The 25943-nt window shown below is 40.1% G+C and overlaps 2 protein-coding genes across 2 annotated transcripts; one reads left to right on the top strand and one right to left on the bottom strand.

Moving 5' to 3' along the window:
* Positions 1 to 7999: 7999 nt before the first annotated feature.
* Positions 8000 to 11676, top strand: BDB00DRAFT_872731 (uncharacterized protein; the record flags this gene model as incomplete). Its single annotated transcript, XM_053126996.1, has 10 exons — positions 8000 to 8052; positions 8128 to 8185; positions 8259 to 8492; positions 8588 to 8739; positions 8809 to 8976; positions 9049 to 9159; positions 9237 to 9353; positions 10260 to 10552; positions 10805 to 11028; positions 11128 to 11676. The coding sequence occupies 10 exons, from the start codon at positions 8000 to 8002 to the stop codon at positions 11674 to 11676; spliced, it is 1959 nt and encodes a 652-aa protein (XP_052979283.1).
* A 10822-nt stretch (positions 11677 to 22498) lies between these two features.
* Positions 22499 to 23973, bottom strand: BDB00DRAFT_788249 (uncharacterized protein; the record flags this gene model as incomplete). Its single annotated transcript, XM_053120780.1, has 4 exons — positions 22499 to 22532; positions 22594 to 22665; positions 22725 to 23379; positions 23940 to 23973. The coding sequence occupies 4 exons, from the start codon at positions 23971 to 23973 to the stop codon at positions 22499 to 22501; spliced, it is 795 nt and encodes a 264-aa protein (XP_052979282.1).
* Positions 23974 to 25943: the final 1970 nt, after the last annotated feature.

The raw sequence follows: 25943 nt of genomic DNA, 5'->3' as shown, positions 1-25943 counted from the left end.
GGCGCGATAGCCAAATGATGCTATCATAACATCATTATAAAGAAGTTTTGACTTACCAAAAAAGCTAACATTCCAAAGTCTCGGAAGCAGGTGGGATGCCGTAGATACGAACATTAGTAAAAACATTATTCTATTGGCTTTCTACAATTCAAACTCTATCTTGTCCTGGAATGAAGCGACAAAGAGTCTACTACCCAATAGAAGGCTACTCTATCATAGCACATAATCAGCGATAGCTGATCATAGCTGTCGTCGGCGTCAAACCCCTTATATAAATAGCTCAAGGCTCTTCTTTTTTGCAGAACAAAAAATAGTATAACTTTGAGTGAGAATCGTTATCTCGATGTGAAAGCATCCTAATGCTAGTTTGTCAAGGCACTGAATAGACCAGACGTAGTCAAGTACATATACCGAGGTACTTTGCCTCTTAATATTTTGCTAAATACATATTATGGTGCATACTGTCTTAAACCATGAATTGTCGAAAATTGAGATATTTTAAAGTGCCGCTGGATAAAAGAATAACCGCCATAAAGGCATTGTCAGCCAATTCAAAAGTAGACGTTTTAATATATTGATAGCAATGTGTAGATTCAATCTTCTGTTCCAATTCTTCTATGAGATCGATATCTACGTGTCGTAAACTTTTCAACTAGCTTAAGAGCTTCGCTTCCAGTTTTCATATCATTATATGCTTGGATATAGCGCCAGCAACGGTTGTAGTAACGGCGAATTTCTGCAGGTGGTTCATCAGGTGGAGATACCTGATCCAAGAAATCCTCGAGCCTTTTTTCAAGAGCTGAAAACGAGTAGTCACACTCCTTTCTCGCAATTCGTTTCCCTGCACCCCAATACCTCTCAATCCAATTAGTCTCACAATGATACTTAGGATAGAGGGCAAAGAGATGACCAGCTCTTTCGACAACTTCGTGCAATGCTGTCTTCTGGGAGACAAAGTCAGGTTGACCTTCGAGCATGTGGTAGGGACAGCAGGTACGATCTTGACTTGGTGGTTGCTCGCAGTTGGTTTTCCAATGCTTCTTTTTCGCTTCGAATTCTTTCCAACGGCCGAGTCCACGTTCTTCCAAGATGGTCTTGATGCCTTTCCTCGTCCAGATACGCTCTTCCTTGAACCCCTTCCTTGTCTTTTTTTGCTTGACTTCCAAGGTGTAAAAGTTTTGGATCACCTTTTCTCCATTAGGTCTAGTGAATTTACCTGGCAAGATAACGCGCTCATCAATTGAGTTCAGCACTTTATCTTTTAGACCAAAGCAGCTCACCAATTTAGCGCTTGGTGCATACGCGCTGTGATTGCTTGATTGATCAAACAAAAATAAAGCCTGGCAGCTGGGGTGGAGCTTCTCGAACAACGGTATAGCATCTGCTTTGAGCTGGTTGACCATATCTTTTGACGTCCAGTAGCCTTCACGGTTGGTTCCCGCTTTGAACAGATGGCGAGATTTCCAACCTTTGATCCTCATGGTTCCGTGGCACGGGCATTGGAACTCGCTGACCATGATAGATCCACCTGGGCCCTTCTTTCGGATAGGGTTTTCGTCTTCTTGTAACCACAAGCTTGTTTTGCAGTCGTTCGAATAAAAGGTAGATTCGTCATGCGTGACCATAACGATTTTCTTCTGACCCTCTGGCAGAACAGGTTGGTACTCGACCAGAACGTTATCCTCGTCGTACGTCTCCATGAAGCGGCTGTAGTCTACCATTTGGGCGGCCCACTCTTGTCTGTATTTTACGACATCTTCACGTTCATGGCCGTCGTAGTAGATGTTTTTTTGGTTGGGCCGATACTTGTAGCCCCATTCGATCAAATAATTGCGAAGTACAGAAGCTGAGATGTGTCCGGGAAGACCAAGGGCGTCCATGATGGCAATTTCGTTGACGAACTTTAGCATTTCTGGAATGCTTCGCTTCTCTGGCTTGGTGTTTGTCAACCACTGTTGCGCTGCTGCTTTGACATCTTCATCGCTTAAAAGGGAAAGGCGTTTGATGTGTTTGCCTTGCTGGTGTACTGAGATTTTACCATATCGTATATATTCCTTGGCATAGGTCTTGATCGCTTCAGGGCGGTAAAACCTAGATGGTGTTATCCACGCGATTTCAGCTGCTGCCTTGGAAGCTTCCATTACTCCTTTGCCCTTGAGCAGCTCGCGAAAATACGCATGAGCGCCGATGTGTTTTCGTAGCTCGTAGTCGCTCATGTTTCGCTCCTTGTCATTTTTCGAGTTCATTTGAGGCTGGACAATTGGGGTCAGTTTCAAGAATGCTTCTTCGACAGTCAGCACTGGCACAAAGTCCTCCGAAACAACCTCTACTTTATCAGCGCTATGAAAGAAGGAAGTAATCTCGTGGTTCCCTTTCTTCTTTTCCGATGCTTTCTGTAGCTGGTAGTATTTTGTGGTTCTGCCATGTCCCCAATATTTGCCACGGGACTTGGAATCTGCTTTATTATCCCACATAAAAGGAAACTTTTGGCTTGTTGTGGTCGCTGTCGTCGTTGTCGTTGTGGTTTCTGTTGCCTCTTCGAATGCAGTGAGAATCTCGAAGTCGTTTGGTTCTTGTTCGGTCGCGTCAGATGAAGTCCGGATCTCGACAATCGGCGATTCTTCTAGTCTTGCGACTTTTTGAAATCGTCCGTTTTTTGAGCTTTGAAGCTGTTCTAAGGCGCGTTTTTGTTTGTTGGATCTGGGAGCCATTTTCGGGTTCTGTGATGATAGAGCTTTGATAATAATAAGAGACAAGATTAAATATCTTTGAGATGATGTTTTAATCCAACAAAAGATAAAGCTTTTTTATCTTCTAGCTATTAAGACGGCGATATCAATTCATCCGACTAGTGGATAAACTATGTGATAGAGGAAGGATCAAGGACGTATCAGAACTTCTCTTGAAGTCGCTATGTTAATCGGGCACATCTTTGAAACCGGCATTAGCTGATGTAATTGCCGAGGTACCTGTTGATAGGTTCATTGTCCTGTTCACGTAAGGTCAATCATCCGAGTGAGAGGTTTTACTCAATAGTGCTTAGCCGAGATACTGTAGTATTCATATATGTGTGCTATAATGTTTAACCGAATATCTTATTGTTGTTATCTTAAGCAGTGTATTAATGTGGTTCACCACAGGCGTGTTATTGGGAAAATGGGTGAGTAAGAAGAGCAGTAACGCACTCATATTACTGGATAAGCCAGCTATTTGTGTGTAACCTTGGGACATCTATGGTTACACACTGCCAAAAAAAATTCTTCTCCTTGCCCAAACAACTGTCGAAATCTTCCACCTACTTAGTAACTTTTCATATCCCGACAAAACTTCAAAGGCTATCAGAGCGATGAGAAATGCTTTTCTCAAAAAACAAAAACGTACAATGTGTTAAGAATACCTTTATAAACATGTTCTACGTCGCAGAATATCGATAACTTCATTTCAGACAGCCCTGATAGGATTCCTTTTTTTTCATGTCGGTGATCGAATTTATTCATGGTTTAAGACAGTATGCACCATAGTTACTATACGTGCCAATTATTACATTATTACGAGTCGGTTGGACAATATCAATGTAGATGATCTGCTGGATAACCTTATGGCAGGTATGATACAGTTATACATGCCACATGGATCAATGTTCGGATGCATCATAATATGATATAACTTGTTGATAAATCCTCGATAATGAGAATACATTACTGTACATAATAAGTATTTGTGCTGTTTATACGGCTATGTTTATACCTCTTTTCTAACCTAGATATAAGGATATGGTGTATTCCATCTATAACCACCAAAATTTTCCCCAAAATTGAAAGCTATCAGCACCCCCAAAAACAAGTTTACCACAAAAGCAACCAAATCAATTGTTTCTTAAGCATCTTTAGTCTATTTCTATTTGGCTAACTTCTTAAAAAAATGTTTTGGGAAGGAGAGGATAGTCGTCAAAGTCTGCTGGTTTAGGAAAATTTTGCAGGCGAAGGGGAAAATTGAAACGCACTCATGCATATTCGAGTAAATAATACTCACGTGAAATTTCCTAATTTGGTTAGTATCTAATGCCTTACACTGTTATTCGTAAGAGCTGAGATGTGGCCACACCCTATTCCTTCTACCAGATGCCACCACTTAGGAAGCGCCAGAAGAGCGCTAGAGAGAACGCAAAGAGAAAACAACACGATGAATATGGAAGATTCATAGCTTCGGAAAGTCCAGCGACTATTACATATGTCGATGCAGGATCTGAACTAAGTGACAATAACGACGACGATAATATCAACGATTGGGAACTCCTTGACCTGACGCACAATATATTACAACAGGCTGCAAAACTATCGCTGGCCTGGAAAGACGATGCAGATAAATCCATGCGTGTAGTATATAACAAAGACTCCCGTACGACCAACTGGCGAAGACGAACAGAAGCAAGAGCTGCTGCAGAAGGTTGCAAAAAGGTCGATGATTATTTCACGAAGGTGACGCAAACGCCGTGTATACATTCAGAGAACTCTTCTAAAGCTCTCCACAAAAACCACAGCGTCGCCAATATTGATGGTGAGGAGCAACTCTCACAGCTTTTAGCATCTTTAAAAGCACTTATAAAGCCGGTAGCAAACAAAGGAAGCACGCTCAATACTATGGGTGCTTTTCAAATGGCAAAAATACAAGCTGTATACCGGTACTATCACTATCGGTCACAGGGATTGAAAAGTATTGATAGTTCTCAAAGAGCTGCTGTCGATATCTGGACCACCCCATCAAAAGAGTACAGGGCAAAGGCCATCCGCTACTGGGCGCGCGAATTCCGTGATTCTGGGTCCATCTCAACACATCAACAAGGGAAGCATGTAAAAAGAGAATCACTCCTCAGTGACGAGTCCGTGGAAGAACGAATCCGTCTATTGATAGGCGGTCAAAAACTCGAACTGCGTAACCTCCCTGCTTTTGTTAAAGTTATCAATGAAAGTATCATCCCTGAGATACTTGGTGTTCCAGGCTCAGTATCACAGACGACATTATGGCGATATATGTCTGAGTGGGGTTATCGATACCGCAAAAACAGCAAGGATATATATTACGACGGGCACGAACGAGATGACGTGGTAGCATACCGATTAAAATGGGCTAAACGAATGGTGGAGTACAAGAAGCGGATGGACTCGTACGAAGGACAACGTGCAGAAATCATCATTGAGCCATCTTTAGCGCCTGATCAAAAGAAAATTGTTATGGTTACCCATGATGAGTCAACCTTCTATGCAAACGACGGTAAACAAAAGCTATGGCTGGCAGACGGCGAGAGTATCCTACGCAACAAAAGCCCTGGACAATCCATTATGATATCCGAGTTCCAATGCGCGTGTCATGGCACAATGCGATCTGGAATATGGACCTCGCGTACATACTTCTATGCAGGGGCTAACCGAGAACAGTATTGGACCAGCAAAGACATGGTTAAGCAGTTAGAAGAAGATGCGATCCCACTATTTGACCTTTTGCACCCTGGTTGTCAAGCATTATTTATATTCGATCAAAGTAGTAATCATAACGCTTACCCAAGTGATGCATTACTGGCGAGAACTATGTGCAAGGATCCAAAGCGGTGTGGAGTGGATAACGCAGAGCATGACTGCAGCATGCACGTGTATCGGGACAGCTACTTTATCGATGAAGCAACCAAAGAAAAGAAAACACAAAGGATGTACATGAATATCGAAGAAAACATTAAGAAACGCAAGCGAGGTGTCACGATAGTCACGGCCGACAAACAGCAAGTATGCCAATTCAAGGGGATAAAAATCATTTTGAATGAGCGTGGACTTTGGTTTGAGGAAGACCCGTATAGACCTGGAAAAGTTTGGCGAATGGATTGCAAAAAAGAAGAAGCGGACGATAGCAAGTGTTGTGCTAGACATTTTCTTGGTGCTCAGCCCGACTTTCGAGATCAAAAGACAGCCCTTTGTGAAGCTGTGGAGAACGCGGGTCACATTTTTGAGCTATATCCAAAATTCCATTGCGAGTGCAATTGGATCGAACGATATTGGGGCCAAGCAAAGTACCATGCACGAATCAATTGTGATTACAGTTTTAAAGCTTTGAAAGAAAACTTACCAAAGTTCCTGGATACTGTTTCGCCCCCAGACGAAGTACCTACACTAATTAGACGATTTTATGGAAGGGTGTGGCGTTTTATAGATGCTTATTCCCAAGAACTACCAACTCCCGAAGCTATCACTCTTGTAGAAAGATATACTTCCCGAACTTACAGCTCACACCGTCGTGACGATTTCCCTACTATTATTTGAATATTACCAAATAAAGAAGCGGCATTTGAAATCTCAAAATTGAAACATTGGCGGTTATAGATGAAATACACCATATCCTTATATCTAGGTTAGAAAAGAGGTATAAACATAGCCGTATAAACAGCACAAATACTTATTATGTACAGTAATGTATTCTCATTATCGAGGATTTATCAACAAGTTATATCATATTATGATGCATCCGAACATTGATCCATGTGGCATGTATAACTGTATCATACCTGCCATAAGGTTATCCAGCAGATCATCTACATTGATATTGTCCAACCGACTCGTAATAATGTAATAATTGGCACGTATAGTAACTAATATGTATTTAGCAAAATATTAAGAGGCAAAGTACCTCGGTATATGTACTTGACTACGTCTGGTCTATTCAGTGCCTTGACAAACTAGCATTAGGATGCTTTCACATCGAGATAACGATTCTCACTCAAAGTTATACTATTTTTTGTTCTGCAAAAAAGAAGAGCCTTGAGCTATTTATATAAGGGGTTTGACGCCGACGACAGCTATGATCAGCTATCGCTGATTATGTGCTATGATAGAGTAGCCTTCTATTGGGTAGTAGACTCTTTGTCGCTTCATTCCAGGACAAGATAGAGTTTGAATTGTAGAAAGCCAATAGAATAATGTTTTTACTAATGTTCGTATCTACGGCATCCCACCTGCTTCCGAGACTTTGGAATGTTAGCTTTTTTGGTAAGTCAAAACTTCTTTATAATGATGTTATGATAGCATCATTTGGCTATCGCGCCAATCCCTTGAACGGTACAGAATTGAATGATCTGCGATCACGTCTTAATGCTGCACTTAGTGCCTTTTTGTTAAAAAAAGAACATCGATATAGCTGACCATCAAGGTCATCAGAAGACTGTACAATATCAGTAACCTCGTCGATTTTTGCTCCAACTTAGTGGTTTAAAAAATGCGAGTACATAACTGACGCGTTCAAAGGAATTTGAGTCAAAGTAATCAGCTTGGGGTTGCTTTTGCCACACAGGCCAAAAGCGATAATTTCCAGAGGGAGGAACATGATCAAAACAACTAATTATCAGCTTGAAGATTAATCAGTTTATGTGGATGGGACCCGACGGTCCAGGCTATGACGAGCATAAATGACGTATTGTTTTGTTTCTACGAAACTTATAATCCTGCATGAAAGTGCTTATTGACCCCCCCCACCCCTGCTCCCTAAAGCACGACGACAGTCAAAAAAGTAACTCATGGAAATTGGATAGTCCCTCATATAGCTAAACCCAAATCTTGAATATATAGTTATATTTATTAAGTGAAATAAAAGGCTAGTAAAGTTTTTATTTTGCAAGTTGTAGCAAAACTGATAAACAGCGGCCCATTGAATGAAATTTTTATTTCAATAAAGCAGACAAAATCAAAACCTGTAGCTAGGTTACTCTTTCTTCGTTTCTGCTTTTGCGAACTTTTATTTTCACCATGACAACGTTTCCAGGGTGCAAAGGTAAGATGAGGGTTTAATTATGTGGTTTAAAAGATTATTTATCTTTGATTTTTTCTACAGAATTACGTGATTCGTTTTAAATTCACCTAAACCTACAATGGAAGGGTTTATAACAAAATACAGCGCTCAACTTGCCGATTTCTCTCTGAAGACAGGCATTTCAAGTGCTCAAGGTTACTTTACCTGCTGGATGAATCGATTTAATGAAGCTTTACAAGAACTGCAACCCGAATTGGCACTCAAGTATTTATTATTTAAATTAAACGACACACATTACTTCATTCAAAAACACTGATGTCTTTTTTTTAATGAAACTAGAAAAACGAAATACGATCCAGCAGCCTGGGATAAGAACTTTATTGAATTGAAAGAACTGGTATTATTTGTTTATCAGTTACATAATAGTCTCCTTGCTAGTTACTAACATTCTTTTTCTTGCTCTTGTACAGCGGGAAAACTGCCAAACGTATCGCATTTATGCTTTGAGAACTCTTGGTCAAGCTGCTGTAACGGCTGCGGAACGACTACGAAGTGCTGATGGCACACGATCAGACGTCGGAACCCAATACGAACAAAATGACAACATTGATGTAGGCATAGAGCAAGTAGTCAACGTCGATGAAGATACGGTGTATGATGATTTGGACGACGTTCAGAAATTGATGAAATTTTTTATCTGTTATGTAAGAAAATTAATATTTACAGTAATAACACTTATTTGAATAACATTTATACTTGTATACAAGTTCTCACGATATGTGGTATTCTTTTTAGACAGGTAAATGGAGAGCTTATGAACGATGCACAAGGGACTTTTCTTCGAAAAATGATGGAACAAAGAGTTTCAATTCAGGATCGGTTGCTGGCGTCAGCAGCAGAAAGTTTGCTGAATGAAGATGGATGGACGAACCAAATGGAAATCAACATAAAGTACTGTTCAATCATTGCTGTAAATAAATATGGATGAATCTAACTAACTTATCATTATACTCAAAATAGGTTGTGTTTGTCAAGTATTGTAAGCCTTATCTCTCCAGAATCAATCGCATTTACCAAAACGATCTTGACATCCTCGCAAATGACATCCTTGATCGAACTCTCTGTGTCTGAAACATTCGGCTTCTCTGATGAATGCATAAGAGTATTTGATGAATTAATATCAGAAAGGTAAAAAACAAAAAGTGATAAAAACCATAACACACTGCAATTACTAACGCTGGATAATTTGTTGGGATATAGAACAATCTTCGAACCAGACAGCATCATTGAGAACATCTACAAGCTTCAAGCAAAGTATTGCTGGCACAAGAATTCGGATTTATATAGAATGCTTTGTATCCTTCAGCAAGTGTAAGTATTAAACATGAGTGGTAAAAGGATATGAAATAACAAACAAAGCGTTTTCAAATTCATACATCTATATATAGTATCTCACAATTCGATGACTGGAGTGAACAGACTGACGAATCAGAAAACACGGTATTCAGAAGATTTGCTGTTTTGCTTGACATTTTGTTCAGATACACCAAGATAAAAATGAGGGAGTAAGTATAGGAAAGATAATATGAGAAACAAAATATGATTTGGAAACAGGTTGTTGACCTTTTCTTATGATGAATTGAGTACATCCATTATAAGTCTCATATTTTGAAATTATAAGATGTATGAAATGGATAAAAATTGAATTTTGTTAAAATAAAAAATAATCATAATGGATAATAATAATAAAGATAATTTAGAAGATATAATTCATGAAGATTCATTTTTAAAGAATATAAAACGAATGTTTATAATGAAACAAATAGAGACTCATAATATAAAAAAGTTTAATATAGAATTTGATGAAATAACAAAATCTTTTAAAATTTATATAATAAAAGGAAAAGAAGATTATTATATTAACTATAAAATAAAAAGAAGAAAAAAACAAAAAGAAAAAAATAATATAAAAAAAAGAAAAGTAATTTATAATGAAATTAATAATAATCAAAACAAAAAAGAGAAAATATATAATAATTCATCTGAATCTAATATTGAAGATAATATGAATTCTCCTTGTAATATATTTGAACAAATAAATTTAAATAAAAATCAAAAAGAACAAAACATTGTTACTAATATTAATACTAATGTTAATAATATTGTTAATACAGATGAAAATATAAAGGTTGATCCAAAATTTAATAAAAATAATGTTCAAAATAATTATAAAAATGATGTCTCAAATAATTATAAAAATGATGAATTATGTAATAAATTATATAAATATATAAAACTTTTTAATAAAATAAATAATATTAATAACTGTAATAAAAGTATATATGTAAAGACAATATTATTAGAAATAGAAAACATATTTAAAAAGTATGGATTAATAAAAAAAATTGCATGAGATGGATAAATTAAAAATATGGGACCTATCTTCCATATTACCCTAATGAATTTTATAGTGGTGAATGCGTGGCTCAAACAACAAAAGATGAAATCATTGTGTTACAAACCATCGCTGGATTTGTCTCCTCGTCGAATGAAGCACCATATGGTAGTAAAGTTGATCTTATAGCCACAGCATGTTTTGATGGAAAATTACATGACCTTAGTAGCAACGAGTGGAAAAAAGATAAAGCTTACAATTCGATTGTTCTCAAACAACAGGCAAAAAACATTCGAACCAATGCTACAATCTTGTCAAGACTCCTGCGGATGGGCTGCTCCGAATCGATTATTGCCATAGATTGGAAAGGTTAGTAAAAACGTTTCATCTATATTTAATACACTTTATAATAGATACTTAAAATATTATCTTAAATTCAAGAGGGACCAGCGGCTATGCGTATACCTTATCGTTTACTAATGGTGTCTTTCTTGCAAAGAAGCACACGGAATTGATGATACCAAAGCGTATAACCCAACTGCAATCATTCAAGGAAACATTAAAGTTTATGTTCATATGGAAGGTAATAAATTATTGCATGATATTCGGGAACTATATCAGGTGAACACCAGTATCATACAAGACGATCGTGTCACGTCGGCAATTCTGGTGACGCCCAACTAGCCCACTCAATTTTGGTATCCAATGGTACAGAGTTACAGCAAGGGCAAGCCGTTGCAGCTGAGGATTTCCCGGAAATGGTCTTTGATCGCATGGCACTTATCAAGCAGACGCACTCGCAAGCTGGATTAACTGGGGAACTCTGTGCTTTCTTAGAAGGTCAGGTTCGCAAGTCTACAAAAGAAACGTACGATAACATCTGGCGTCGGTGGGCATCATGGTGTACTGACCAAGGCAAGGATCCACGACAATTGGATATCTAGTTAATCGCCCGTTATTTGTTGGGTCTACAAAAACAAGGCATTTCGCTTACACATATGAACACGACACGATCGGCGTTGGCATCGGTTTATAAGGTCATGGACCCGATGAAGGGTGATATTGCGTCAGACCGTTTGATGCAATCATTTTCCCAAGCTGCCAGACGAAAAGAAGTGCGACTGCCAAACTCCGCAGATGAAATCTGGGATGTGGATGTTTTGTTGAAGCTGGTGCAGTCGTGGGGACCCTCAAGCAAGTTGTCACTGGTAAAACTGCAACATAAAACACTGGTTCTTTTGGCGATAGCATCCATGTGGCGTATACGATCTGATCTTGGACAATTACAATGGCGAGATGTCACAGTTTTTCGTGATCACGATAATAAGTTGAAGGGATTGACATTACTCATCCATGAACCTAAAGAAAGCCAGGCAAAGGTGTCCAATATTCGACCGCTCTCTGACCAAGATGTTTGTCCAGTGTATACCACTGCTTTATTCATTGAGCGCACGACAGTACTCGCGAAGCCATTGCCACCGGATCATCATTAGCAGACGACCATACGTTTTTCTTGGCGTATGTAGATCGACCTGGGTTTCGTCGTTCCATTCAGACAGCAACCGCAGCAGGGTGGTTGAAGACGCTCATGGAAGAGGCAGGCATTGACACGAGCCATTATAAGCCACACTCTATCCGGGCAGCCGCAGCAACCAAGGCAGTGCTGTAAGGCATAGACATCAAGACAGTCAAGATGCATGCAAATTGGAGTTTGCATACGGATACGTTTGAACGCTACTACCTTCGGCCAAATCGACAACATCGTCGGGGTACGGAAATTGCAGCAGCTATTTTTTCACCAACGGAGAACTGTACCACATCAGGAGACGAGCGACCATCAACAGGGATTGTAGTAGAGAAAACGCAATACAATCAACAAGTTGATGGGAGCGAGACGCAGGATGTGGTAGGCACCCGCCCATGGATCCACCGGTTCTTCGATCGTAATGTTTTTTCCTTTTTGTATTCTCAATAGATTAGAACATGCCATTTTGCATTTAGAATTGTATTTCCCTTCCCTGCATGATTGTGAAAAAATAGCCTCATACGTGCTTTCCGGAAGGCTAAGGAATAGTGTCAACGAAAAAAATTTTTAAATTTATTTATTATCTGAGAATAAACAAGCCAATCAGGCGCGGCTAAGAGGAAGCCTACTACATCCTGCGTCTCGCTCCCATCAACTTGTTGATTAATAACGTAGGTGGTTCTAATCAAGCCAGATTATTGGGCAGGTCTATTTGCACCACCCCCCCCCCCTCACCTCCCACCGAAACACCTTTATAATGCAGAGAAGGAGTTGTTGCTTTTTATGGCGAGTCTTTTTCATTCATCAAGTACATCTTTGCATGTTTACTCGCATGAGCCACACCTCTACGATTCACTCTTCGTCATAGCAACTATTTTCGCACGCAGGACGCCTCTGTCTAAACCTCGGCATGCGTGACTGCAGAGAAAATAAACTCTCACTTGGGGATCTTCCTCCATAAAAGAAACATTTTCCAAGTACATGCTTTTAATATTCCATGCAATGACAAGAACATAAGCACTCATCCCGTGATTCCTTTCAAAAAGGTCTTAAATATGACATGTGTGTATGGATAAACATTTTTAATACAACCAGACTAATAGTCTTTGCAACGGTTTCAAGTAGGATGAACAATAAGAAAACTTGTTTTGCTTCCTTTTGCTTTTAATGTTAATAATTGACAAGACTTGTATAAATATACAAGCGTTCAATGCTACATCGTGGCTGACAAAGAGATAATCGCAGTTTACTATTTGAAGATGGTAAGTTAACAAAATAAACCTGATTTCAGTCTATTTTTTGATGCACTTTGGCTTCTTTGTCAGTATTACAGTGGTTCCCTTACGGACAAACCGACAGTGTGCTGGAAGAAAAAAATCATAACTAGAGTGGTGTGATTCGAAGTGATTGGCCATAGTGTCGGTGAGCTTTATATATTTGCTGGTGCAGTAATGGACTATGGGTGAAGGAGAGGAGCATCTTTTATGTGATCGTCGATTACATATTTTTGTTCTTTCAGTTGTCATCTAAAATTGACGAAGGAAATACCAATGATAAAAATGATGACTGCAATTTTTATTAAAAGTTGTTAATATTTGAAACATTGTGTACACACTAGTTACATTTGGCGAGCTATGCGAGTATATTTCTTTTATCCCTTGGCTATTACCTAGACAGCAAGCTGAACTCCAACATTGAATAGACACCATATAGATGGTCCAACATATCAAGGAACTAAAGAGTCTAAGCAGGTGCGCAAGGGGTTGCTGTTTTTTGCATACATACAGATTGGCAGTTTACAGCTCATGCTGATAATGGAGGATTTGGAAAATAAAGCTGTTGTAAGGTTACAGAAGGTATTATCAACGAAAATATAATAGGGAAGTGGTATCATCAGACTATCTATATAATTGAATGACCTAGTACTTTGCAGCCTCATGCGCTCACATATTCCTGGTCAACTTATCCAGTAGCTTAATCATGTGTATATTGGATTAATTGTACAAATAATAAAAAAGGGAGGGTAAGAAAAGCAGAGGAAAAATAGAGAGAGAAAAGAAAGAGCGGGCAAGAAGAGACATTGTGCTACTAAGGTTGATAAGGTCCAGTTAGGTCAACTGGCTCAGTATCAGAGTCTTCTGCTTCAGATCCAGATGAAAGAGAATGAGCGTCAAAATTTTCTGGAAGGTGAATATCCATTTGGATCATGCTTTCAAATGCGTTTTGGAATAAGGGATACCATTGATCACCTCGGATTCTAGCACCACCATCTTTGCGGCCTTTACCTCGAGCATAAGGGTAGCAGGCAGGCCACTCAATCAATACACCCGGCCTGAGCTGGATGAAAATGATATGGTTATAAATGAGCTGCATAACTATTGGAGCTGTACGTATTGCTTGGGATGGGGTGCTCAGTAAGGGGAAAAATAACGAAGATTCAGTGCTGAAGAACCCTATAGGCGTTTTGAAAGCATCCAAGGCAAGCTGAGCACACTCTGGGTAGTAAAACCAATGATGTGCGTTTGTATCAAGTACACTTAGCATTCTTTCAGCGTCGAAACCTTGATAGATACTTTTGTCGCGAATATGATAAAGAACTTGCGCATTCCGGCCTTGATATCAATTTATCGTTTTTCGTCTTCAAGTAAAGCAACAGCCAACGAGCGGAAACCCCAATTTCATCTGGATTCGGATTGTGCACTAAATCCACAGCAGTGCGAGGAATTGCATCGCAGACCATATCCAGGTTTGGCACAATAGGTGGATGAGCAGACGGATAAGGTGATGGTAAAGATGCGGGCAAAAAGGATGACCAAAAAGTGGCATTGTAAGTTGTTGTTGTTGTGGTGGTGGCGGTGGCGGTTGTGGTATGGTAGTGATGTCAGCTTTAGCTTTATGGTTGCCCTGGCTTAGTAAACCTAGTCAGTATTGTATGTGTAATAACAATAGAAGATCGATTACAGCAATGATTATACTATTAATTACAAGATATTGGCTGCTTCGCGACCCACGTTTGTTTTGGCTTTCTTGTTGCTTTCGTTCTGTTGGTGTTCCAAAGCAATAACATCGCGCTTTGAGCTGCGCTTAGGTTTGCCTTTCGTTGGTAGAGATTTTGGCTGCTCCAGTTGCTTGATGTCCATAAAAAGATCATCGCTGATGGCTTCCAAATGACGTAGAAGAGTTGAGCGTTGCTTTTGGTCAGGAAATCGATGCAACATAGTGGTGATACGCGTGAGCTCAGCCTCGATTTGACTCTCCATGGTGGGAGCAGAATATGATAGCGAGATCGCTAGAATGTTGCTGCTACTGTGAACTGTTTCTTCCTCTACATAAAGTTACCACAGCTTAGTATAGCGAGTAAGAGTCGTCTGGGAATAATGCTGAAAGGAATTTTTCCTTTGGATGGTATCATGTGACAGCAAGGAATTCCGTAATGAATTTTGATTGCACATCGACAGTTGTCGGTTCTTGTCATAGCGGATTTGTATATACAAGCTCCTTGCAAATTGCATTAAAGGCAAACTTCAAAATGTGGCACTCTAAATCTACCAGCCTTTCCTTTTGACTTGGCGGGATATGAGAGTTTACACCGAAATGTTCGCTATCCAATTGACGATCATAACTTACATTCTGCATAGGCAAAATCAACACATAGCAAACACGATCAGCAATTAATGTGCATAGAATAGGATTGTATATAAATGTTAACTAACATATATATACCTTTAATCTGTAGAATTTATCAATTTGCTCAAAAGCAAGGTATAGATTACCACTGGCGGACTGTTCTATGATCTTCTTCATATTGGCGTGCGCTCCTTCAACTCTGTTGGTGGTACTGTTCCCAAGATGCTTGACGTCTGCAAGGTATCGGCCGACCCACTTTTCCTTATTAGAAAGCTTACTGCAAGCGAAAGTATTACACATAAGTATAGTGTCTAAGCAAACGATCTCTGATAAGAGTCCAATATATAGTTACCTCTCGAGATATACTTTCACTTCTTCCGGCTTTTTGGCTTTCATTGCAGCCTCATTGTACATGCCGATCGCCTTTTGTTCAAAGTCCTCATCTGGAACCAACTACTTGTTCTAGAACTTATCATCATATTCGTCAGCCATCAGGTAGTTGATGGCTTTCAGGAGCGCCTCAAAGTCCTCTTTAACTTCAAAAACCTTTTGGAGCTTGACTTGAAAATTGCGTCTGATGTGGTTAGTGCAGAGCAATTTTTTAGAGCTGGGAAAGACATGGTCCAAGGCTTTCATCAACGCGGGTTTGCTGTCGGTCACAAAGACTTTTGGGGACACTAGCTGCTCGGCTGGTCAAACAACCTGCTCAAGCTTTTTGACAAACTAATCGTAGCTGTCATTCGTTTCTTCAGACAGCCATCCATCAGCAATACAGAAAGTTTTCAACTCTGGATAACCAACATTGCCTGTACCGACGAAATTAAAAAAAGGGAGCCAATGTCTGTTTGTCTTGTACATGGCATCCATGATGATGGTTCATGGGAATTGGCGAGCAAGTAATATTGCTGAATGATGAGCAAAAAAGAGAGAGTGCAAGAACCCATTTCCCCCATCTTGCTTGGACTCCCATTCAACAACGTAGTCCTTGCCCTATAGCTTGCTGATAAGCTTAAACATGGTATGATCAGGATCGTTGTTGAACACCATCTGTCGCATATTCGTGATATCCTTGGGGTCGACAACCGTATTGTTGGCAGCAAGGTATGACACAATTACAGTATTACTGGCGTGCCCTTTGATCATGCTAAAAACAATTTCGTGCTGCTTCCCATCGAGCTGACGAGGCATTGGATACGACGAGAGCTCCTTTGCAATCTCATAATTGTGATCACCATCGTAAAAGGAGACAACGTGCCATTGCTGGCCATGCTCAATGGCCACAGCTTGATCTCAAACTCGCATCCAATTCGCTGAGAGTATTTCTCGCGCCATTTTTTGCTGTCCTTACTGTTGGATCGAATGATATCACCTTTGTCGTTCGCCAAGATGGTTTCTACTGTCGTAGTTTTGCCATCGTCATACACCTCTTGATGGGTAGGTTGTCCAAAGTGCTTGCAAACAAGACGGAGGACTCTTTTTTCTCCTGTACGCGTACTTTTCAAGGTACGGAGGGAAACCTTGTTCTTATTTCCCCGGTCGACGCAAGCTTGCTTAGCAGAGTCAAAGTCGTCATCAATGTCTCAAAGTTCTTCGGGAATGGCACTTGTGGTTTTTGACATTGCGATGGAAATGAGCTGAGAGATTTAGAGAAATATGCTTGTTTGTTTGGGAATTGATACGACAAGCTCTAATAATAAAAATGATATGTTACACAGAGCAGCATAGCTGACACTCTTGTATTAATTATAGCAGGTGCGTGATGTCGTGCCCGTAAGAAGCACAGCGCATACGTATTATTTAATAAGTCAATTGGATGACATATGTAGGTGGAACGCCTCGTGCCAGTAAGGAGGAAATTTCAAAAAGACGTACTTGGCTTGTTTTATTCTTTATAGCACTTTTACCACTTCTTAGACGATAAATATATGAATATATGTCGTGCTTATGAACGTGACGATTGACAATCTCTTCACCGGTTTATCAGGATCGCGATTTGCAGGGGTCGGGTAGCATTTAGCCACTGGTGCTGATACAACACCAGCCACCTAAAAAGCTACTTGGATAAAGGAACCTAGCGAAGAAAGCTTTATAACCATTAGTCTTTCGTACATTCAGCATACTAGGTAGGATATTGGTGAATATCTATATAGCTCTGAGCATAGACATTGTAACGGCGTGAACGGGTATGACGATATCCAACCTATGGTGCGGCTCTTAGAACTACCAGTGGTCGGGACGATGAATCATATAATGGCAGCACTAGATATAGAAGTATGATAGTTTAGAATATTCATTGGTCTACTCTCTACTGTACTAATGAAAAGGTCAACGACTGTTGAATGGCCATGTATTGAACATTACGTGAAAGAGAATGTAGATCTATGGGAGAGGCCAAAGATTTGCGAAAATACGTGTGGCACTATTTGGTGATAAAAAGGTCGCCAGAACATAGATTTCATGCAAACTTAATAGATAAGCTAAAGGCCCAGTAAAACAAAATACACTAATGTTTTTTACTCTAACATACTTTGCTTAAAGACCTTAACACTTATAAAAGAGCGCCTCTACTATTATACTTAGTATTTTACACATTCACAGCGCTACATAAAAAGGTTTCTCTCTTTGTATTTCTCTTTCTTACATTTTATGATAAACCATAATAGATTTCTTCCTTTTCTTGTTTCCTCTATACAGATTTCCTTTATCTCTCAATTGTTTTAATTTATACCAAATGCAGCTGTCAGCTTGATAACATACTCCTTCTTGACGTACATATCTATACAGTATAAACGTTTGCTAGTCAAATATTCATCAAACTGCTTCATTATCTATGTAGAAATATATGGAATATCCTATATCAAGTAGGTTTCAGAATTCTTTTGGTTTATCAAAATCTGGCTGTGATCTATGAACAGGTTTGAACAGAAGACTTATTAATAAGCACAAGAAATTAATGCTTTTTACGGGCACGATGCGTCCCACCTACATATATCATACAATTGACTTCTTACATAATACATACGCGCTGTGCTTACGGGCACGACATCACGCACCTGCTATAATTAATACAAGAGTGTCAGCTATGCTGCTCTGTGTAACATATCATTTTTATTTTTTGAAGTTGTCGTGCCTGTATCAATTCCCTGTTTGTTTATGGGAAGTAAAAGAAGCAATTATAAGATACGGCTCCAATTTCCATTTTCACGTCTTGAGTACCATGTAGTATCAAATATGATGGAAAAGACCAATATAACGTACTGGTCAATGTGTATGTGGACTATGTATATACAGACTATGTGTACTATTTATTATACGGACTATCTACAGTATATAGGTAAATATACGGCACGGATAGCATGGGTGGGGCCGTCCTAATTTTAGTTTTTTTTTTGGCAGCATCGATTCGCGAAGCGAATTGATGCTGCCACAGCAGCCTTTTAGGAAGCATTTGGATTATGTTGTATGATATCAATCTTTATTCTGCATATTATTACATTTACCACGACCACCGCTTCCTTTTCAGCTATATTGACGACATTTACCACAACGTCTACTTCGTTTGGGTATACCCTCAAGGATGTTGTTCGTGGTGGTTGTAGCGTGATGTTGGGGAATGTTATTGTGGACAGTGTTGTGATTTACAGCTAGTGGTGTAGTAGCAATCGGCTTTGGTGCTAAAGATGAGGTGCTTGATGTAATATGTCCTATGTTGGGAGCTGCTATATATGATGGTGATAAATGCTGGATACTAGGAGGTAATGCCGATCGCTGATTAGAATTGTTGTTGTCAATGTTTGCGAGTTGAGCTGATAATACGGTAGGTGATGATGTTTGCAATTGAATACGACGTGATACTTTGAGTGGTCTTGGATGAAGTACTGGTGATGCTGTTCTTTTTCTTCTAGTGGATCGAAAAAGCTGACTAATCGAAGCTACTACATTCCCATTGTTGATCCGTGTAATTGCTGCATTATTCGAATCCTTCCACACAGTGTATCGTGAACGTAAATACTCAGGAGTTTTGTAGTGCATGCTAGTTCCATCAGCGTAGCGTGACCATATACGAGCAAACTTGACAAAGTCAACACCCTTGGTAATGTGATCTGCAAAGTGGGGTGCCAAGAGGAAGTTGAACATCTTGTGCTCAACATCTGTGTGCACTGGTAAAACGGCAAATGCTGTTCCTTGTCGCTTGCTCAGAAAACCGTATTGAGACCTTATTTGCTGCGAAGTTCTTCCTTGAATCATGATGAGAGTGGATACTTGCATTGGTATGTCACATGATGTCTCAATCGGTTGCTGATATGGCTTTAATTGCAGATCGTTCATAAGGTTGTGTGAGATTGGTGATATCCCCAATTGTTCCCATGATGATGTGAGATATAATGCATGATGATGAACACCAGCTTCACCCTGACTAGTCGGCAATCCGAGTGTAACACGTAAATCAGTGATGCATTGAAGGAGCCATGGATCGTAGTGACCTTTGTGCAATCTGCCATACCGGTTCACGGTACCAACCTAATACAGTAAACACACGTTAGATGAGTTTGCCATGTATTGCTATCAGAGTGTATACATAAACATCAAGGTACTTACATCAATGTTATGACATAAACGATAATCAGCCAATACTGTATCTGCAAGCTGAGGACTAGCTCCAAACGATCTGAACTTTCATATCACAGCTTAGTAGATACCACCCTCAAGAGAACTTATTCCTTGGCAACATCGATATACAATGGCAAGCCATCCTTATCATAGCGCATCAGGTAATAGAATGACATTCCAGGTGGATCAGATACATACTGTAGCTATGGTGTATTGTTGTAAGAGCATTTCTTGCTTGTCACCATGCCTCGTTGTCAACAAAGGTCTTTTAGTTCTTGCCCACTTAATAGGCCCATAGCATTCAAAAAGCTGCTAGATGATAGGATACAATGTTCCTGCAGGGGAACACACCATTACATGGAAAGATTATTAGATATTTATTTTTGTAACTCGCTGATACGTACGTTTCACTCATCGTAATATCCAATCGCTATCATTGCTAAGTATTTGATTCCACGTCATTCCTTTCTTTGCTAGGAAAGCTTCCACACGATCCTTGTCATCAGAGGTGTCAACGATAAAGAAAGCGTCACAAAGTTTTTCTGCAAAATCTGCAGAAGTTCCATGCTTTCTTGGTACACGAACCATGGCCATAAAATGGTACACATCTTTATGAACTCTCAAGCGGACGACGTTATCAGATGATGCAGTGGATGGAAGAGTACGCATGTGTCCAAACTCAACGCTGTCAACATCGACTCCTGATACTAGACGTGGAACATTATCAACATCCTCATTTATATCCGAGCTGGTGGAATCTTCCACTTTGATTGTCATCAGGATTGTCATCACCAGGATTGATCGTATCATAAGCTACTTAAGCTGTAGTTATTGTTCAAATCAATATGTAGTCGTTATAACGTGTTAATACCTGTTTCAGAGTTCTGGCTGATTATCATCATTGCATTGTAGGCCTCATTTGTTGTATCATTGGTAGCTGGGTGTGTGGGGAGATCAATGTCAACTGGCACTGCATCATAATGTACATCACGCTTTTTGACCAGTACTTTAAATGGCACTGGTCCTCGAGACCCCAATGGTTGACCATCAACATCCAATACTCCAGCAATGACTACTTTTTTTACAAGAAGCACGACGTTGGCCTTGGTGATCTTTCTGCCATCATTGAACCCTTGCTTGACCAATTCTCCACATGCAGCTGCCACATTCATTGCTCCTGGGTAGAAAAACACGTGCATTCCTAGTACTATCAATGAGCTCATAAGTATAACAAGGTAAGAATATATCGATCGTATCTTTTGTTGCATCAGAAATCCTTTTTCCAATAGGGCTATACTCTCTTATCCTCTTGTAGATGTTAAGCCTTGCAAGTGCATCCAATGCAGCATAGTGTACTTGTTCACTTGTCAAGCTTTCAGCAGCCCAGTTACCAAGTCGTACATCCTCTTCCTTTGGTAGCTTCTTGCCTAAGATCAATGCACATATATCCGTCAGTCCAGTTTTCCCACTTTGGATGATTCCACGTTCTCTGCAAAATCTTCCCAATTCTAGACATCCAGAACGATCAGGTTCCAATTCATGCAAGTCGAAAACACACTTGATTTTACGTATATCACCACCCACTTGACGGCCAATCTTGGATATGATTTCAGTAGAGAGCAAAGTGATCAACGATTGTGGTAAGTGTGCAAGATGAGAGACGCAATAAAGATCAATATGTCTGGTGTATGCAACTTCGATGATAGCGGTCTTATGCTGCCTATAGACTCTGCCATCCTCATATCAATCAACTGGCCATTCACAATCGAAACCAATGCTGAAGCCACGACCTCCATTCTCAGTCACAATTCTTGCTCTCGACAATAATCCACTAGCACTTTCTTCGAATAGCTTCAGGATCTTTCAAGCATCGTACAATGGTGTTGTCGGGTATGGTGAGTGGTAGTAGATGATCAATGGGAGAGATATCCGCGGGTTCGGGGGTTTTGACAGGCACAACATCTCTTGTCAGCGATGGCAAAACGTCTTCAAGAAATTTTTATCACCACCAACGTTGTCAGTAAAGAATATCTCTGGTTGGTCGTGGGCATAAAAGTCGTAGGCTGATCGCATAGTATCAAATGCATGCTTCAGGTGGGCCAAGGCTTTGGACGTGACAAGGTGTTGCATTCTCACTTCCTCATACTCATTGCATAGCGTGTACATTGCAGTGAATACCGATGAGCTGTTGACTTTTCCCAAAAGCTTGACGATCTTGAACGAGTGGCCAGCCTTGAGATATTTGCCATCCAGTAGCATCATCTGCTTATCCGTCAGGTGCCGTATGCTCTCAATATATGATGCATAAAAGGAACGAAAATACAATGCAAAAGGAATAAGACCAGCATAACCTTCTTGATCGTGATATGGAGAGAATGGCAAGATGTCATGGGATAAGGAAAGTGACTGGGTGATGAATGGATGCTGCTGCTTTCGATACACGGCAATGTTGAAGTACTGCAATTCAAGTCGATCATGGCGTAGCATATGCAATTCACGTAGTATCTTTTGAAAACGCTTGGGGCCAACAGAGTTTTGGGTGCATGGCCTCATCAAATTTCCCACTGTCTTCGATAACGCCAAACGCTGTGTACAGTAGTAACCAGGATATTCACATTGCAAAAAGAAAGGCAGCTGACGAATAAACCTTGGATCATGGGAGTTGAGTTCAGAAAGACACTTCTTGCATTGATAGCGTGTGCCAATGATGTAAAACGAGCTAAATATGATATCATGTGTTAATCGCAAATAGTGGTAGCAATGCCATATAACACATACCTGTCAAGATCCAGTACTCTTCGACCAATGTTGTTGTATCCTTTAGATTTCAATTCTCCGTTGCATGAGACACACTTAAGAGTCACTTGAAAGTGCTTCACCAATATATGTGGAATCCAGATGAAGATACGTGGCAAGTACAGCATCTTTGGGTCAAGCTTTTCGCGCAATACAAAGAAGGCATCAGACGGATATATCCAGAAAGACTTGTTCTTGTATTGACGTGGTTCACCGTATTGCCTCACGTCATCCACTACTTGCTTCTGTATATCCAATAGGTATACTTGCGCATGGCCTTGCACTCGGACAGGTTCTTCACCATCTTCATTAGTAAGGTCACTTTCTTGGTGCTTCAACGTGTCATCCAAATCGTCATCCTCATCCAAGTCATCATCGTTGTTTGTAGTGGTTGGCCGAGGCTCAATATCCACAAGCAAATCGGAAAGCGGTACACCTGGTTCCTCAATTCGTGCAAAGTAATTGACTTGATCGGTGGAAGAATCAGCTGATGTAGGTGCAGGTGTGAAAAGTGGTGGTGGTGGTGCTGCTGCTGCTGAAGTGTTCCTCAATGTTGGTTGGAATTGCAGTGTCAGCTGTGTATCAGAGTCTTTTGTTTTTGGACGACCAGCCTTATGGCCTTCCTTGTTTTTCTGGCCTTTTGGGCGGCCACGTTTTCCCTTTCGTTAGAATGCAAACGAAAAAAATAAATAAAAGAAGGAACGTTATTCAGGAAACGCGTCGTGCATTGTCCTTATGCGTTTCATGCAACGCCATTTCACCAACACTGCTAGTTACTATTTCCTTTTCTCATTGGCCACAGCTTCGGAGGCTCGGCCTTATTTTACTATTCAGCGTTCTTATTATTCTTCTATCCTATTGGCTGTCATAGCCCCACCCACGCTATCTGTGCCGAATTTTATTATATTATACAAAATAAAATTTGTGCGCTCTTCGAGCGGCCTTTACACCGAAACGAGCTCTACGAGCACGAAGGATAGTGATAGTAAGAACAGTTGTTTTGTATGTATCCATTTCTCTCCCTCTCTCTCTGTCTTTCTCTTTACACCATTTTCTCATATCTCAAGAAAAGTATGTTTAAGCCCTCATTTTCTACCAACATCACCAGCATTCACTGTTACAACCGGGACAAAAATCTGCACACGTAAGTAAAGATACCACACATTTTTGTGTTCGTAAGCTACAAAAAAGCTCTACTTTCCAAGATCTCTAACTTTCTTCTGTTGGTCATTCCTACTGATCTTATTTTGTTTTCATTCTTTGAAAAAGGCCTCTGTTTCCTGTCTGCTTCCCTTCTAGCATTTTCTTTGTTCCGCTCTGGCATTTCTGGTTCTTTAAGGGATATGGTCTTAGCTTGCAAGTCAAAAGAACAGAAGAGAACTGTAATCTAGCCCAATCTAGCTATCCTGTCCGCTGCCAGCCCACCCGTGCCCTGGACCAGGCACGAAAAACCAACCGGTCTTGCGGCGATGTGCTGCGGCGTGTCGTTTAGCAGCTTTGCTACTTGGGCGAAACTCAGACAAGTTACAAGCGTGGCGGCGCTCTATAAACAGCGGTAGGCACTACGGTTCTTAATGGACGGCTGTGGTGCGGTTCGGGTAGTTAGAGAGGCTTGTCTGTGGTGATCGTCCTATTCAGAACGGACCTGTCAGTATGTGGGAACCGTCTTTGTGAGAAACGATGCAAGGGGCTGTGTGAGCTTGAAAATTGTGATGCTGCTGGTGCTGCTGAAGAGCGAGTGAGGGGATGATTGTTTCTTTTCTTCTGTATTAAGATAGGTTCTGTTGCCCAGACTAAAGTGAAGGGTCTCCCAGCAATGGGAGGGTAGGGCAGGGGCCGCAATCTGTTTTGAAAACAAATGGTGAGTGACTGATTTACTGTAGCTGTTTGCTTTTACGGTATGTACTGCAAGTACAGCTTTCTGATTTTTTCTGCCCTTCTCTGTTCTTAGGGACGTCTTATTATCCAGTGCTGCCGTGTGTATATGTGGAGGAAGATAACAATTTTTTGAAATCTGACGCAATGCTACCTTCTCGTGGTAGTCTTTGGAACAAGACTGATGCAGATGATATCAGTCGATGGAAATGATAGTCTACTACTACTGTTGTATCTCTCACTACTTTGTATATTCGATAGTGTAATGATTAATGTTTCCCCTCGTGTGATACTGTCTTTTCTCTGGTTTTCCTTAAAAATTCGTAGCAACTGACTTAGTACGTGCATGCTCCTGTAGAAAGAGCCTGTGGAGGATCTACAGTACATGCTTCTATAGAGTCTAAAGATGTAATCTGCTTAGTGTAGTACATATCATACGCGCTATACTGATAAAGCTTATAGATCTGAGGACTTGTCGGTATATCGAATGAGCACTCATGCCAAAGAAGTACGGCAAAAATGTTATCCGTATCACTTTCTCTAGATGATTTACGAAAAAACTATTAGTATACCCGTTATGATACTAGCTTAATGAAATAGCGGCAAAGCTAGAAAACAATGAGCAAAACCTTGTTTGTTAAACCTTATTTCAAGTCTTACATATCACTGTCAATCCATTCACAGCCTACTACTCTTATTCATACAACTGTGGTCACCATTATCTCTCGTGAGGAAGAACATCTGAAAGACAGCTCCTTATGAGTTGTATGATGCAAGACAAGTGCATGTTACAGTATATCACATTTAAAATCTATCCATTATAGAGCTCGATATAATGATATTTATTTCAGAAAATCGTATGCTATTATGGCTCATTTGTTGTATTAATTTATTCATAATTTATTGTTAAACTCCAAGATTCTACAGTATTAGTATATCGAATAACAGTATAGCGCGCGGCCAGTGTACCAAAGTGGATTATTATAAAGTAAAGTTCGGTTCCTCGCGCGTCAAAACTGTATCGATGCTCTATGCTATGCTAAATAAGCCTTAATTCTCTATCGTAAAATGAGAAAGCGATGTAGTTGACCAAACCTTTCCGATCGCAAGGTAAGACTATATGTAAATGTTGATAATGCTGGTCCTTGCACTAGTGACTTGGTAGTGCACCATCACGTTATCAATGCACGATGCACAGACAATACTCTGTCCATTATATAATTGTCCCGTGTGTACATGACGACTAGGTGTATAGGACCAGTACATATCTTTGACCGACACAACGTAGTAGATCTCATCGATAACAAACCAACAAGACGGATAGCA

Source organism: Zychaea mexicana (assembly GCF_025766255.1).
Source record: "Zychaea mexicana strain RSA 1403 chromosome Unknown BDB00scaffold_40, whole genome shotgun sequence".
NCBI classification, from domain to species: domain Eukaryota; kingdom Fungi; phylum Mucoromycota; class Mucoromycetes; order Mucorales; family Lichtheimiaceae; genus Zychaea; species Zychaea mexicana.
This window is presented reverse-complemented; position numbering and strand designations above follow the sequence as displayed.